This window comes from Oreochromis niloticus, linkage group LG9 (assembly GCF_001858045.2).
Source record: "Oreochromis niloticus isolate F11D_XX linkage group LG9, O_niloticus_UMD_NMBU, whole genome shotgun sequence".
In the NCBI taxonomy this organism is placed as follows: domain Eukaryota; kingdom Metazoa; phylum Chordata; class Actinopteri; order Cichliformes; family Cichlidae; genus Oreochromis; species Oreochromis niloticus.
Genome location: NC_031974.2, coordinates 2504274 through 2520740, shown reverse-complemented (window position 1 = coordinate 2520740; position 16467 = coordinate 2504274). Strand labels below are relative to the sequence as shown.

The window sequence follows — 16467 nt, the reverse complement described above, 5'->3', positions numbered from 1 at the left end:
TTATATCTTTACATTTTAACGTTCAAATCTCTTTGATGTGAAAATCATCATCGTCGTCATCCTACTGGAGAATAGTTTTAACTCTAACCTCTGTCTACAGCATTATAATGTGAGTGTGTTTTCTTTTAGAAGGTTGTTGGACAGACACAGAGTTTTGATTTCTCAGTTTCCAGTTTGTTATGGAGTAATCTGCAGGATTATAATGTGAGTGTGTGTGCCGGGATCAGACAGGGTGGCTCCGCCAACTGCTAACCTCTGAACATAATCATCCACTGATGGATGTTAGCGTATACTGAAGGCAGGTAATGAGTGAGCTGAGGAATGAGCGATTGTAATGGATCGTAGTGAAAGAGAGGAAGACGAGGAGGACGAAGATCATCTGCAAGGACTTAAAGGTTCACCGTGAGGACAGCTCAGTGAGTCCTGTCCCGACGTGCTCTTGTCAAAACAACATTTATTACTCAGACCGAAACCAGCAGACGTCCAAACAGCGGCGCTTTGATCCTGTGCTGCAGGGTGCTCAGTATGAGACACGGAGCCCACAAGGGGTCCTTCTGACAGTGGTCTTGTGATGACTTCATATCCATGTTGCTGAATGAAGCTGGACTCACTAAAGGCCGCCTTCACCTGTGCACCAGGCTTACCTGTGACTCGGAAACGTCTGTGGCAGTTTTAGATGTTAATTTGTCATCCTGTTAAACTTTTCTCTAAATAAGCTCTGAGACCAGCAAACTCAGAGAAAGAAAGTCCCGCTAACATTCAATATTGATATTCCTGAAAACATCTGCATACCTAAATTAGCATGAACTGTACTGAGGACGAGCCAGCAGGCATGGTTACAGGGTGACGCGCTCTCTCTCTGCGTGTTTCCTGGGTGAGAGAGCGCTTTGTTGTTGTTGTTGTTGTTGTGCTAAGCTAAAAGGCAGAATGCTACAGGCATGGCCCTAAAGAATGTAGCCTCATGGGCAGTGTAGTCCGTGCTGCAGCGAGAATGGACTACCATACACGTTATGTGTCTGTGAGCGAGGGAGGGAGAGAAAGGAAAAGTCCGAGCTGTCACGGAGCAAAAACGGGAGCTGGAAGCATGTAAATATAATAATAACCACTGCAGCCAAGAAGAGTGCCTGACGAGCCCAGCTGTAAGTAAGCTATTAAGACTCAACTGTACACTGTGTTCGTGTTTTCCTCCGGAAAAAATAAGTTCCGTTGGAGCAGCCTTTCAACGCCTCTCTCTGTCTCTGGCAAGCAAAGTTGACCCAGACAACAAAGTAAAGCTATTTTTCGGCTATCAGCCCGACACGGAACCCACTGTATTAGCCCGAGGTCCCTTTACTACGGTTCGGAGCCGCGGACCTTCAGTAACAGTAATAAATCACAGCAATAGTACATTCACGTAGTTGTAAACAGCATGATAATATATTAAGTAATCCAAAGTATTCAGAATACGTTACTCTCATTGAGTGACGTAACGGAATACGTTACAGAATACATTTTGGGGCATGTATTCAGTATTCTGTAATGGAATACATTTTAAAAGTAACCTTCCCAACACTGACAGTCAGTCAACAGTATCCTTCGCTCCCGATGCCAATGGCTTCAGTTTCTCGCCTACTGGTTGTCCAGGGTTATTTTGTCTGTTGTTCATGAAGGTTACTCACATTTGGTCTGCTGTCAAATCACTACTTTACACTTTCTCAGCATCCATTTGAAAACACAGTTTTATTTATACAGTTTTAATTCAGCACAACAGTCCCTCTGAAGGTTTCTACTGCCAGGTAAAGTCCCTGCAACACCACAGCTGATTCACTCTGCTCTGAATCAGCTCATTGCTTTTTTAAATTCACAATGTTTTATTTTACAGTTAGCACAGTCTCACACTAAAGCCATAGGAACCATTTTTATCTGTTTTTGAGGTCATATTTTAAACTAAACCACGTTTGTCCAAACCTAACTAGGACTTTAGAAAGGGTAAAAAACAAAGCAGCATCATTTCCCCGTAGGACTCAAACTACAGTCACTGTGTGAGTGGCAAACCTTGGACACGAGTGAACAGAAATCATGAACAACTGTCTTCAGATAAAGTGAAATGAGGGACTGGTGCGTCTAACATCACACACAGTGATGGACCCGCTCTACCACCTGAGCTGCAGCCACACCATCAAAGAACCAGCAATGAATATATCAAATGTTGACACTGTGATGAGAAATATGATCTATTTTTTTATATCGATAGATACTTTATTGATTCACAAGGGAAATCTATTAAAGGGTCTGATGATGTGTACTTATAGTCGATATTGTGTGTTGCTGATTGAGAGCCTGCTCATTTATCCCCTGTCACATTTTAAAGGGCCATTCCGCTAGTTTGTTTCATACTGTTAAAGACACGAGTGTGGATTTGACTTCAGAATGAATCAAGAAACAACAGAGTGTGAAGATCAGCTGCTTTAATGTGTCACTTCAACAGGTTCAGATCTCCTCAGTCAAATGTTGTTTGTTCTTCCAGGTTCAGGAAAAGGCAGTGGCTTTAACAGATTGAATAAATACTCCAGAGGCATCCAGGTCATTATGATTTCTGATTGCAGAGTGTTTAAAAGTCTCTCACGTGGAAAACTTCAAATGAAAGTCTTTTCAGACTTTTTAGTTCTACTTTATTTATATATATTTGGATCCAGCTCTGTTTTCAGCCACATCTCACGGTCTTCCTCGGCACACAGAGACACTTATAGTTCCGTTTTGATCTCTGACGTTGCCCCTTTGATGCAGCCCTCTGTTTTCAGATGCTCACAGAAATTTGTTCCAGTGAAACAAATACAATGTCCTTAAAAATATAAAACATGATTAAATGAGCTTTGAAATAAAGGAAATCCAGTCCAACAAACAGCGCGACGTGTGAGGTGATTATTCAGTAATGAATCTCAGTCTGCTGATGGAGCCAAATGTTCTCATTCTGACGTGATGATGACTTCCTGTGCTCACTGCCAACTCCTCAGTTTAATTCTGTGACTTTATATCTTACATAGATGGGATGGGATCTACATAGGTTATACAATCTATGACTATCTCTGTGACATCAATATGATGTCATATGATATTTAATGATATATAATTAAAGATATAGAGTGTAAAAAATCAGCAATAAACGGAGTGAGCTTTGGACTCGCACTCTGTTATTAGAAAATTTGGCCAAAGTTGATATGAAGACTATCCATCGAAATACAAATGTGTGTTTTGTGGTGAAAACATAAAACGTTCTGCTTAAATATGCTGTACAGTTTGTTTTGCCTTGACTAGATTTTGGAGATTACCAAGTAATCAACATGTCAGCCTGTTTCAGGAAATATCAGAAAGTTAAAGGTAATAAATAATATACACAGTATTTTAATGATTTATGTTGTTTTTCTTTTGTGAGAAGCACCTAGAGGGTGAGCTCCAGGAACACCAGCCCAGTAACAGGATGCTGGTTGCAAATATTCCCATTTGTCTGAGTGCTGTATTCAGAGTCCTTCCCCTGAACGTCTCCAGAGGTGATTCTCTGACGTCTGACGTGAAAAAGATCTTCGTTTGATAAGTGAATTTTTCCAGAAAGTCTCTCAGGGACCAAAACCTGGATTCAGACTGATCCTCTTGGCACCTGAATAGTCCAGTGATACTAGCAGCCATGGGAAGTTTGCCCCTAGTCAGTGGGTTGTTGCCATCTCTGTTGGCAGAAGCAGTACTTGCAGTAGTAGCGGCAGTGGTAACAGTGATGGATGTATTCCTCCCTCAGTAGTCATCGTAGCGGTACGTATTGGGGTACGAGTAGCGGTAGTCGTAGCCGTCAGCCCGTTCGGTTTTGGTCTGCAGAGGCTCAGGCTGGAAGGATAGAGACTTGATGACTCCGCCCGACTCCTCTGTCACCTTCACCTCGGTGGAGTACGAGGATGAGGAGGGATCGTCTAGTAAGGAGGAGCAGCCAGGAAGGCCAGCAGGTTTGGAGGGAGCGCAGGCCTGGTAAGAGGGCAGGCCGACAGAGGGTTTGGGACATGACTGGTAAGGAGGGAGAGCAGCAGGAGGCTTCGGACATGGTTGATAGGAGACCTGAGGAGGTGCACAGGAGGTGACAATGTGACAACCACATTATTTACAGGTGAAACAGACATTCAGGCTTCTATGTCAGCCAATTGTTTTCAGTTTACAGTGAAATACACAAGGTCAACCATGTGCCGGTCCAACTACAAAACACCTATCTCATACCTGACTCTCACGCATGTCTCCTGCAGGTTCTACAAGTTGAGACAAACCTCAGGTTTAGAGGGCTACTCACCTTGGTTGTCGTTGTAATGATGGTCTGCAGTGCTGCTGGCGAACCTGGGGTGTTGCTGGCATAACGGCAAGGGTACTCGGTGCTGTAGTAATGGTGGTTGTCACTGTAGGGGGCAGAGTTCTTCAGCAGTTCTTTCCATCCAGAAGAGGTCTTTGTCTGGGGGTCAAAGGAGGTGGAGGATGAGGAGAGAGGAGCTGACGATGAAGACGAGGAGGATGAGGAACCCAGGACCGGGGCCACTCTGCACAGAAACCAGAATCTGGTTTAAACCTGTGAAACTTTACATGTCATTTATGGTGCATTTTATTATTTTTACACTACCGGAAACTGTTTTGAGGAATATCTGAGGCTAACCTAGGGTCGCAAAGGTCAGAGGTCACAGGATATGAAGGTGAGGTCAGGTATCCTTGGAAGTCATATCCGGGCCTGCTCATATAAAGCCTGGGATTGGCTGGTTTCTGAAGTGTTGGTGCGCTCTCTCCCAGTGCATTGTGGGGGTTGTAGTAGGGTTCTGGGCTTTGAAATGCTGGGTAGTGCTGAGGGAAGTTCGGTTCAATGAAGGAAATCCTATCCGTTGGTTCAACGCAGGAGAGGAGCGCAGGGCCAAGAGCCTAAAGGGAAAATTACAGGGAAACCATAAGTAAACGGCAGAGATGTGAACAAACAGCTGTTATTGTTTGTGGTTTATTGGTAGCAACCTGTGTTTCAATGAGTCGTCTCTTTGGTGTGAATGGAGGTGAGTTGACTCGTCTCTTTACTGAACTCCTTCTGGCTTCAGTCTCTGATTTGGACTCTGGTCTGGGATGATCATGAACGCCTTTTGCCTGGCGGACAATAACAGTAACAACAAATTCACAAAAATGTCATTTAAATAAATAGATACATAAATAAAAACACGGAATTTGATTTTTACCCTAATTTTGACAGCTGTGGTTTAAACCTGTTTAAAACTGTACTGAATGAAATGTGATGAAAATCATTGTTTCATCATAAACAGAACAAAAACAACACATCAAAAATTAAATCTTTTTTTTAAAGATGCAGCAATACATTTCAATAAAGTTGCAACAAAAGAAAACAAAAGTTGCGCAATAAACACCTGATGGACCAGCAACTATAGATAATTCAACAGTTTAAACAGAACATTGTTAGCGTTAGCGTGGTCCTAGCCCTAATCCAAAGATTGTTTTTTATCATTCTCAGTCATCCAGGTAAGGAAATCCGAGAAAACATTAAACATTTCTCTCACTGAAAATGCAAAATGCAGATAAACACAATCAACGTTGTGATTCTATCATCAGTGTTTCATCATTTGAGAAAAGATTTTGGAGAATCTGGAAAAAGAATCTGGAAAGAGAATCTGGAAAAAGAATCTGGAAAGAGAATCTGGAAAAAGAATCTGGAAAGAGAATCTGCCCTGGGGCAGCTGTGGCTACAACTGTAGCTTGCCTCCACCAGTGTGTGAATGTGTGTGTGAATGGGTGGATGACTGGGTATGTAAAGTGCTTTGGGGTCCTTAGGCGGGGCTAGTAAAAGCGCTATACAAATACAGGCCATTTACCATTTACCATTTACTTGTAGACACGAAAAGGCTGCGGTGTTCAGAGGGTTGAAGAAGAGCCAATGAAGCCCTTTGATAACTGCTTTATTCAAATATGTTGCAGTTACTTTTAAACCAAACACAAAATGAGCAAATATTTCTTATTAGGTATCATTAAAATATTTATTTATGTTTAAATATTTTAAATACTAATTTTTTTCACTGACACATTGTCACAGCTAGAAAACCAGTTGTGCTGATAATCAACCTGGAAGAAGATAGCCTTTCCATCAACTCTCCAGAAGTTGGTGACAGGGTAACCACTGTGACCACGGCATGGGAGCAGCTCCAGAGCAGCATTACAGTTCGGACAAAGCTTCTCTGAAACACACAAGAAAAATAAACTGGTCAGGTGAATGTGAACACAGGTGAGGAAGTCCTGAGAAGGCTTTGGTCCAGGTTCTTCTTACTCTGCTGTTTCTGCCGGGCTTTATCACAGATGGCAGGTCGAAGCTGAAGTCTGGATCCGTCAGGCAGCGTGCAGCCTCGAGAACAAACCACCACACCTAAACACGATTTCTTCAAGATCTGACAGTTGTGGTTGTTGGTGTTTCTCATTGCCCAGCCAGACAGATGTCTCTGAGCATTCTTATCTTCAGCTGCAAAACAAAATCCACCAAACAGTGACTTTTAGACCACTGAGCAATTATATTTCACTATTTAATCATTTCATGGTTCTTATGGTTTATATTTTAAAATGTACAGTGGCTTGCAAAAAAATTCGGCCCCCTTGAACTTTTCCACATTTTGTCACATTACAGCCACAAACATGAATCAATTTTGGAATTCCACGTGAAAGACCAATACAAAGTGGTGTACACTTGAGAAATGGAATGAAAATCATACATGATTCCAAACATTTTTTACAAATAAATAACTGCAAAGTGGGGTGTGCGTAATTATTCAGCCCCCTTTGGTCTGAGTGCAGTCAGTTGCACATAGACATTGCCTGGTGAGTGCTAATGACTAAATAGAGTGCACATGTGTGTAATCTAATGTCAGTACAAATACAGCTGCTCTGTGACGGCCTCAGAGGTTGTCTAAGAGAATATTGGGAGCAACAACACCATGAAGTCCAAAGAACACACCAGACAGGTCAGGGATAAAGTTACTGAGAAATTTAAAGCAGGCTTAGGCTACAAAAAGATTTCCCAAGCCTTGAACATCCCATGGAGCACTGTTCAAGCCATCATTCAGAAATGGAAGGAGTATGGCACAACTGTAAACCTACCAAGAAAAGGCCGTCCCCCTAAACTCACAGGCCGAACAAGGAGAGCGCTGATCAGAAATGCAGCCAAGAGGCCCATGGTGACTCTGGACGAGCTGCAGAGATCTGGGTGGCTGTGGCTACAACGTAGCTTGCCATCACCAGTGTGTGAATGACTGGATATGTAAAGCGCTTTGGGGTCCTTAGGGACTAGAAAAGCGCTATGTAAATACAGGTCATTTACGTCTCCGAAAACGTCGGAGCACTTCTGCAAATATGTGATGTCTTGATAAACCGAGCAGATATTTGAAGTTTACACAGCTACATCCTCGCCTGAAAATATGTTAAAAGTTTATTTTGTGACCCAGAAGAGTAATAAGAGTAATATTAAAACTAAGTAGCGGCCGCCATTGTTGAAAACTGGAATTGGCTGGGCTGCGTTATGAATTCTGGGATATGGTGGGCCACGAAGGATACACCCGACCAATCCTTCAAATTCAGGGAAAAGGAGGATGCATTTGTCGGCTGCATTTGGAGGAGTCTACGAATTGGGACAGCCTTCGTCGTGTCGCTGTGACGTAATCGGCCTACAAATGGGTCCTCAGGAAGATGCAGCCCATGAATTTGGATACGACCATTGTATTCATTTTCACTGCAATGCAGATGACACCAAACTCTATCTATCCATGAAGCCAGGTAACACACACCAATTAGTTAAACTGCAGGAATGTCTTAAAGACATAAAGACCTGGATGGCCTCTAACTTTCTGCTTCTTAATTCAGATCAAACTGAGGTTATTGTACTCGGCCCTGAAAATCTTAGAAATATGGTATCTAAGCAGATTCTTACTCTGGATGGCATTACCTTGGCCTCCAGTAACACTGTGAGGAACCTTGGAGTCATTTTTGACCAGGACATGTCCTTCAACGCACATATTAAACAAATATGTAGGACTACTTTCTTCCATTTGTGCAACATCTCTAAAATTAGAAAGATCCTGTCACAGAGTGATGCTGAAAAACTAGTTACTGCATGTATTACTTCCAGGCTGGACTACTGTAATTCTTTATTATCAGGAAGTCCTAAAAACTCCCTGAAAAGCCTTCAGTTAATCCAAAATGCTGCAGCAAGAGTCCTGACAGGGACTCGAATATGAGAGAGCCTTCATTGGCTCCCTGTTAAATCCTCATATTTTTAACATGCTGTTAAAAGGGAGTTTTTCCTTCCCGCTGTCGCCAAAGTGCATGCTCACTGACGGTCATCTGAATTTTGGGGTTTTCTCTGCATTACTGTAGGGCAGGGGTGTCCAACTCCAGGCCTCAGGGGCCGGTGTCCTGCAGGTTTTAGAGCTCACCCTGGGCCAACACACCTGAATCAAATTATTAGTTCATTACCAGGCCTCTGGAGAACTTCAAGACATGTGGAGGAGGTCATTTAACCATTTAAATCAGCTGTGTTGGATCAAGGGCACATCTAAAACCTGCAGGATACCTGCCCTCGAGGCCTGGAGTTGAACACTCCTGATGTAGAGTCTCTGCTCTACAATATAAAACTCATGGATTTGGCACTATATTAATAAAAATTAACTAAACTGAACTTAAATGCTTTTTATTTACTCATTGCCACGGTGAGTCGTGGCTTTCTTTCACTGGTCACACATGCACTTCACTCAGCTGACTGAACAAACTCCTATTATTATGTTTTGAGTAATTACCCAAACACTGCAGCATCTGGCGCTTTACCATCTCTTTTTATGTTTTTTTATGTTTATGACATTTAAAAAAAAATTCAAATTAATAACACATACGAACATACATATTTTGATATGTAATCATGCTCTCTAAAAGCAAATGACTGAAAAGATCAAATAAAGTTTAAAAATCATTAAAGCTGAGTGGGAATCAATCTATAGGCTCATAAATCTTCACATCACGTCTTTTATGTTTGGACAGAATTATAAAAATAAATTTTAAAAAACCTGAGCAACTCGAAAAAGTTTCTCACCGCTATAAATGTACCGAACGTAACCGTCTGTCCACTCCTGGAACGGGTCAAACTGCTTCGTGTCCTGCAGACAGACAAACACAAACACACACACACGGGTAAGAGTTTGAAGCTCTGATTCAATGCGCGTTATGTATTTATTGCTGACTATATCGATATAATAATGAAAATAAAGATGAAATAATGAGTCAAAGGTCGCCGTTACATAGGAATAGATTACTACACCGATCGATCAGCTAATGACGGTGTGACGCAGAGATCGACGCCCTCACACTGAAACAGACCTGGAAGTTGTGTGAAATGTACGGTGGCCCTGAGAAAACATACGTGCTTACTGTTGTTGGTAAATCTTTGTCTGATTCCGACAAATATAAATAGATATGTGAGCGTTATCAGTAAAGCATGAAAAGTTTATCTTTAAAAAAGAAAAACGCCATACTCAATCATTCAGAGTCACTTTGTGTCGACAGTCAGGAAACGCAAAAACACTGAAAACGACCTTAAATGCATAAAAACATTCAGTTACATCATTTCACTCAGTCAAAGAAGGAACCGCACATTTTAAAGTAGTTTTATTTCCACGTTACACTGGAGACACGTCTCGGCTCGTCGCCGTGGTGGGAACACGTGCCCTCGATGCTGAAACACGCGGCTTACAGAGGAGACCTCACATCACGGGACAGAAGCCAGCTCCAGTCTGACCAGCACAAACCTGCTGCTTATTATTGTCCTCACTGGGAGGGTTTCTTCAACAAAGTTTTCCCTCGGCTTCAGGGAGCAGCGATTTCACACCACGACCCGTTCAACGGAGCTGCACTAGTGTTTAGTTTGAAACAGCGGCCGGTTTATATCTCCAGAGTCCAGTCTTAGGACGTCCAGTCAGAGACATGAGAGGATTATACCAAACCCAGGAGACCAGAGACGAGAGCCCGGTACATGAACCAGCCCACGGCGCTTTAAGCGGAGGAGCCCAGATTAAAAACGGCTGATTTTCACACAGCTCTCCAAAAAGCGATTCTTTTAATCACTTTGAGTTAAATGCAGATGATGAGTGTAAAATCAACGGTTTATTTATTGAAATAATTAACGATTATTTATGTCTATTTATGTCTCACACAAAGCACCGCAGCAATTTCCTAATGTTGCAAATCTGCCCAACGTTTGGCAATAAACCCTTCTAGATTCTGATTCGTACAAACAAAAACATTTCATTTGACCCGATTCGTGAAATGTAATCTTATTACTTATAATTATTTGGGCGTAAATATTTCTGGAGCAAGTTTTGAATTTCTGGTCAGGCAGCAAATTAACAAACAACCAAACCCCGTTTCCGCGTGACCCGAAACCATTCAGGAGCCATTCTGACCCACGTCCAGGATCATGAGATGGAGCGTGGACAGCCGGCTGGGAGTCAGACTATGAAGCCAGATAAAGTCTAGTCCAGGCCGGGGCCCTGAACCACACTTTTTTATCCTGCATCAGCTCCATCATTTAAATTTAGTCTGAAAAATCAGCTCTGAATGTAAAAGCTGTGTAATGACAAAGCAGGGTCCCGGATCGATCACAGATATCGATCAGTGTGGGAGCTGTGTGCGATGTTTTGGTTTCGCTGGAAACAAAAATATACAAACCAGTTTTTTCTGTTTGAGCAACAACAGAGTGGAGAGCCGAGTCAGCACGGGTCACACGAACCTTCACGTAACCTTCAAACAACCTCCAGAAAACCAGAAAAACAGAGAGTCAAAGAGCGGAGAGCCGAGTCAGCGCGGGTCACACGGCGGCTTCACGTAACCTTCAAATAACCTCCACAAAACCTCTGACTATGCACCAGTCTGTAGGAATGTGGGAAACTGTCACGCGTGACACATTCTCCTCATTCAAACCACTGAACTGAAGTAATAATACAAATATTATTTATTATTAATAATAACTATTGATGATTATTACAAAATGAATGAAAATGTGTTTGTGAAGGCTCGTCTGTGTGGATCTGCGCATATCATGAAAAAAATAAAAATAAAAACGTGTCTATAAAATCACCTGCGGGAGAAAAACTGATTTTATTCAACGGAAAATTTTCACATTCATTACATTAAAATAAACTGAAATATAATCTGTTCTGCTTGTTCTTAAATGTGGGGTTTTTCAGTCCGCTCTCACACACACACTACAAATGTGTTTATTTTTATTAAATCCTCTGAACAGTTTGTTTAAATAAAGTTTTATTGAATAAGATATAAGATACTGGAGAACGTGTTTAATGATGTGAAAGTGACCGATTATCGATAACTGATCAATAATCCAATCAAACTTTCAAAGACTCGACCTGTGAATGTAAATAAAAACAAAGCGATGGTTTGGTTATTGATCAAACATGTTCATATGTTCCATACAAGGGAGAAAAATCCAGAAACTACAAACAAACATTTTGTCAATGCAGAACAGCTGATTTCAATATTATGTTTTTATTTTGTAACCTTTTAAACTTCGACCTCTGCCCTCCTCTAAGTCCTCATACATGACTGAGTGTTTGTAATGTCAGTTACTGCATTTTATATTCATTACAGATTATTAGTTAATTATTGATAATTAAGTGCATCAGGAATGAAGGTGATTTCGCGCTGGGATGTGTCGAAGCTTCCATCCATGTAAATCACACACTGGACCGTTTTCTTTAGACCATCTCACAAAATCATAATGAATAAAATAAGAAACATTTGTTTAGTTGCTCACTTTGATTTCTGTAGGCTTATAAATTCAATTAATGTTATAATATAATAAACAGTGTGTACGCTCTTAATAATGAACGAATTCCTTTTTATTGTGACACATATATGTGTGTGTAAATATTCTGCACGAACAAGTTGTTTTTCAGGTATTTGTATAGTTTTTAAAAGCTTGTTTTTAAACGTGGATATTTGGGTTTGTCACTTTGTGCTCGCTCACACTCTCAGACCTGCTGTTCTTTCACATTTTTATTTTATTTCTTTTTTTCCGTTTTATTTTCTCGAAAGAAAAAAATCAAACTAAATTCAAACACTTTTTTTCATTTAATTTGAGCTCCAGATCTGGCCGATAATTCTCCAGATGTGGCCTGTAATTCTAAAACAAACTCTGATCATTTCTATGCAAATTAAAAAATCTGACTGTTGATTGACTTCTAACTTTTGATTTTCGTGGTTTTTTTTTTTTCAGTTTGTTTCTTCTTGTCTCATTTGTGCTCGGAGCAGACAGATCAAACTGTGATCACTGATGTACAAACGTCTCCGGCCCTGACTCCCTGCTCCTCCAGACTCCGTTCATTTTCTGTCTAATTAAAGTTTCCTTCTTATTTCCTCTCAATCTTTTTTTATCGATTACATTTAAAATCAATAAAGGATGACTGGGATCACGTGGTACCTGGGGCAGCTTGGGGTCATTGATGTCCCACGTTAACTTCATCCCGACGGAACACACGCAGTCCGCCTCCTCGCGCTCCTCGGCACGGGACATCCTCCTGCCGCTGGCGGGCCTGACCCTGTCCTCTTCGGCTCTCCAGCGGTTCTTTCGAAATCAAAGAATTAGAATCTGAGCCAAATTAAAAGCTTTCAAACCTCTTTTCAACCCGGAAGTCCGCAGGTGAAATAAAACATTCAAAATGATCCGCGCGACTCCGGACAGCGCGTGCAGCTCTGCAGAGGACTCAGGTAAAAGTGAGAGGACAGGTGAGACAGTCACGAGCCTGCGGAGGGAGGAGGGAGGGGGAAGGGGAGGGAGGGTTTGTATACAGGTGAGAGAGAGGAAGAAAAACTAAAAATACAAGCGAGACAAAAACGAGTTTGCAGCCTCGTGACGATCACCGATAATCAATCAATGCTCTGAACAACAGCCAAAATAATAACAACAGCTGTTTCTTATTCTCATTAATTCTTTTTCTTTTAAATAAATACGCTGATTTTGAAAAATCTGTTCGTGTGTGTGTGTTGTGTAAACACGTCAGTGTTTCTCCCAAAACAAACAAATTCATTAGTCATCTATTAGAGGACACACCTGACGACCTGCTCACCTGTGCGTCCGCCTCCGCGCGCGCGCGCGCGCGTGTGTATGTGTGAGAGAGAGAGAGAGAGAGAGAGAAAGAGAGACTTTTGGTGTTTCTCTTTAAGACACAGTTTTTTTTTTTATTAAAGTTGATTTTTAAGATTTTTCTGAATTTTATTTACATTTTTTTGGGTGAGAATATCAAAGTTCAGGAAAAAACAGCTGATATTCCTCCGCGTGTCGGAACTACTTTCTCTGTGATGAGTTAATGACCTCCAGCTGTGCGCGCTGCCGACACTTCGGAAGCTGAGGGAGGAAGAGGAGACGCCATGGTAAACTCACAGTTTGATCACTGATCAATAAGTCACGGATCGATTGGAAGTATATTTATAAACTTTGGTTTGTTGTTTCCCTGCTCGATGTATGAAACTCTGAAAACTGCAGTGCGTCATAGATCAGGGTGATGACACCACACACACTAGGAATCAATAACGCTTCTATATCGATACAAAATCGTTTTTAACTTTAAAAACGTGTTTAACGGCAGCTTGTGCGGGTGTTTCTGTTATTTTGTCCACCCCTGTGCCAAACAGTCCTGCCTGTACTGCCCTCTGCTGTCCGTCACCGGAAGTGATCCTTTTCATTTAAACTGGGAGCAAACAAACACCTGATTTTTAAATCAGAGTAAATGTCAGTGGAGTCTGGTGTAGGGAGCACACTTTGTGTCTGATGGTTTTACACACCTGGGTCTCCCTGTCGCTCAGTTCGAGGTTCAGGTGGAGGACTGCATGTTCCGTGGAGACGCGTCCCACCTGGCTTCTCTGCTCTACTATGAAGGACTGAGCAGCAGCACCCTCACCCGGCTGGACCAGCTGGTTACCAAGGTAACGGGGCAGCTGTTTGTTTTCTATGCATGACTTTCAGACAGGAGTTCTCCATGTTCACCACAAATGTTCACTAAAGTTTATGCATTTAACAAAAACCTTCACCACCAGGGGACGGTGTCTGCCCACACAGTGTTGGTGTGCTGACCTGTGCCATTAGAAACCACCTGATGCAGTACCTGTCCTGAGGTCAGGAAGGTGCAACAAGATTAAACTTCCTGTTTGGCAATGTGGTGGTCAGCTTGGCCCGTTCAGGTGCACCTGCCTCTCACCTGGTGACAGGCTAGATCAAAGTGAACATGAAGCTGCTGTAGAGTTCAGGCATCATCTTATCCTCCTGTTACAGTTTATTAAAAACGATGAAGATGTTTAAACGGTGAACAGAAAGGTAAATTATGTTATTTAACAAGTCGCATGACCACAGGATGTTTTCTGTGATTGGCTGAAAATCATTGGCCAGAACAAGGTCAGACTGAGTATGCTCTTCAGTCTGTGTGCTAAATGAAATGGCCATAAAGCAGCCATAAAGACCCCATGAGTTCCTCTGGAGGATAACATGTTCATGATCAAAGTTTCATGTCAAACAAAGTATTTCATGTGGAGGTGTTTGAGTCACACTCTGTACATGAAACGTCTGGCCTACCTGACGTTAAAAAGCCTCAGCGTGCCTCTGTGGTACTTTTTAGTTGGTTTGTGGTAGATTTGTGTTCTTTATGCTGCTGCTTGTGTAACGTCCGTTTCCACTGCAGAATCAATAAAGCATCAGACTGATGTGAGCATGACTGAGTCTTACCACACACCTGTTTGTTTGCTTGCTTGTTTGTTAGGAGCTGCGTGATTCTGGTTTCAGCAGAACTATGCTTGTATTGAAGTCTTTGGGGATTCTGGCAGAGAACAAAGAAGACCTGCAGACCCTCATCGGTCATGGACTGACTGCTAAAGTAATCTGTCTAAATTCGTCAGAATAAATCGGGTCATATGTCACGCGTCACAATACCTACATGTTGTTGTTTGCCTTTTAGGCATTGATGTGGTTTGAAGCGGTCTGTGAACGGCTGACTTCTGACTTCCAGAGAATCTCCACCCCCCTGCTGAATCTCACTGAGGAGTTCTTTGACTTCTTCCTGGTAAGAACATTTCTCTACCCAGAGGGCTATAACTGTGGAACCACATCAATGTGTTAGCTAGCTGTGTCGATAAGGTCAATATTGTTTTACCTGCTGAATCGCCATGCTAATAGATGCTAAACATCTCACCTGGGACTTATTCTACAAAGTGAGTTTAACATACACAGGGTTTTTTTTATCTGGATCCACTTACCCTGACATCAGCAGTCACCATAAACTGTTAGGCTGGTTATCAACTCGCTGAGTTCACACCCTGCGTGCTGACATTAAAGGTGGTGTTGGCAGCATCTTATCAATCTGAAAGGAACAGCTTGTATGACTTGGAGCTCATTTTCTTGCACAGAAAGTTATTTCTATCCACTGGTGATTAAAAATCTATAAATAACATGAATAAAATGCAACGGTGTTGTAAAAAGGAGCAGAATGTTGCAGAAAGGTCTCGATGCATGCTCAATCATCCAGGTAAGGAAATCCCAAAAGGCTGGTTCTGTCTGGATGTAGCAGGGTTGTTTTTGTGGGAGTTTCTTGATCATTAATATGCAGTTATCATGACCATTGATCAACAACCATTGATCAGTGACCATGAGTACAATTCACAGAGAGTTGGGGAATGGCTGTGATTACAGCATTGTAAGATGGTGAAAGAAGAAACTGACCTCACAGCCCATTGTTCATGCAGCGCTGCTAGTTTCAGTTTCAGATTGTGTCTAAGGTTGGGGGAACCTGCAGTCAGCTGACACTGAAGAAGTCACCTGATGATGATGAAATGTTTGTCCCACTGAAAATGTCCAGATGAACAGAATCAACCTTTTGGGGTTACAGAAATTGGTTCATCTGGTGATTGGGTGGTAAAATGCAGTGATGGATTTCATGTCAGAGTGCGCTCAGTACTGCTGAATATTTCAAAGGTTATACGTTACAGCTGTAAAACCTTCAAATGGATCCATGTAAATTTAAAGCACTGTTCGATACCGCTGAATGAAGCCCAGCTGTAAAGTTCCAGCAGCTCAGACTGACTGTACGTGTGTTCATGTGCCAAGTGTCTGGACATGCACAACGCACACCAAGAACACCTGTTCAACCAATCACATTCATTCATCAGGCTGTGGAACAGGATGCTTTCATGTTTCCATGGTTCCAGTTTAAACTGTCATAGCTTTAATGTGTAACTGTTACTTTAGAAATAGAAAGCACCACTGGGCATGCTCAGACACACTTTTTTCCACTCTGTGCCCCAAATCTTCACTAATGAATACATCACACTTCATTTACTGTTTTGTACTGTTCAGCATGTGAGATCAAATCTAAAGTCCTGTTAAAC

At 41.9% G+C, this 16467-nt stretch overlaps 2 protein-coding genes across 8 annotated transcripts in view; one reads left to right on the top strand and one right to left on the bottom strand.

Annotated features, from left to right (window-relative positions):
* Positions 1-2427: 2427 nt before the first annotated feature.
* Positions 2428-13991, bottom strand: gcm2 (glial cells missing transcription factor 2). 2 transcript variants are annotated; one of them, XM_003459427.4, is made up of 9 exons: positions 13879-13991; positions 12518-12661; positions 9119-9182; positions 6317-6505; positions 6115-6227; positions 5005-5130; positions 4661-4917; positions 4307-4547; positions 2428-4080 (listed from the first exon to the last, which is right to left on the bottom strand). In XM_003459427.4, the coding sequence occupies exons 2-9, from the start codon at positions 12608-12610 to the stop codon at positions 3766-3768; spliced, it is 1398 nt and encodes a 465-aa protein (XP_003459475.1). In that variant the 5' UTR covers positions 12611-12661; positions 13879-13991; the 3' UTR covers positions 2428-3765. The 2 variants fall into 2 exon arrangements, with proteins under 2 accessions (XP_003459475.1, XP_025765922.1); XM_025910137.1 differs by lacking the exons at positions 12518-12661; positions 13879-13991 and adding an exon at positions 9324-9416.
* sycp2l (synaptonemal complex protein 2-like) overlaps positions 13311-16467 on the top strand; it is a 26280-nt gene continuing 23123 nt past the window's right edge. For 5 of the 6 annotated variants that reach the window (XM_025910135.1, XM_013267100.3, XM_019354917.2 and 2 more), the window contains exons 1-4: positions 13311-13467; positions 13900-14019; positions 14847-14960; positions 15042-15146. In XM_025910135.1, the coding sequence (XP_025765920.1) occupies positions 13465-13467; positions 13900-14019; positions 14847-14960; positions 15042-15146 (342 nt within the window). In that variant the 5' untranslated portion in view covers positions 13311-13464. The remainder of the gene's footprint in view (positions 13468-13899; positions 14020-14846; positions 14961-15041; positions 15147-16467) is intronic. The other variant, XM_019354919.2, reaches the window with a different exon arrangement.

Excerpts from the sequence above, each read along its gene's own strand:
- gcm2 (XM_003459427.4), bottom strand. The coding sequence starts at position 12,610 with ATGTCCCGTGCCGAGGAGCGCGAGGAGGCGGACTGCGTGTGTTCCGTC. Across the intron at positions 4,918-5,004 it reads GACGACTCATTGAAACACAG|GCTCTTGGCCCTGCGCTCCT; the intron begins GTTGCTACCAAT and ends TTTTCCCTTTAG. Across the intron at positions 4,081-4,306 it reads TCATTACAACGACAACCAAG|GTCTCCTATCAACCATGTCC; the intron begins GTGAGTAGCCCT and ends GCACCTCCTCAG.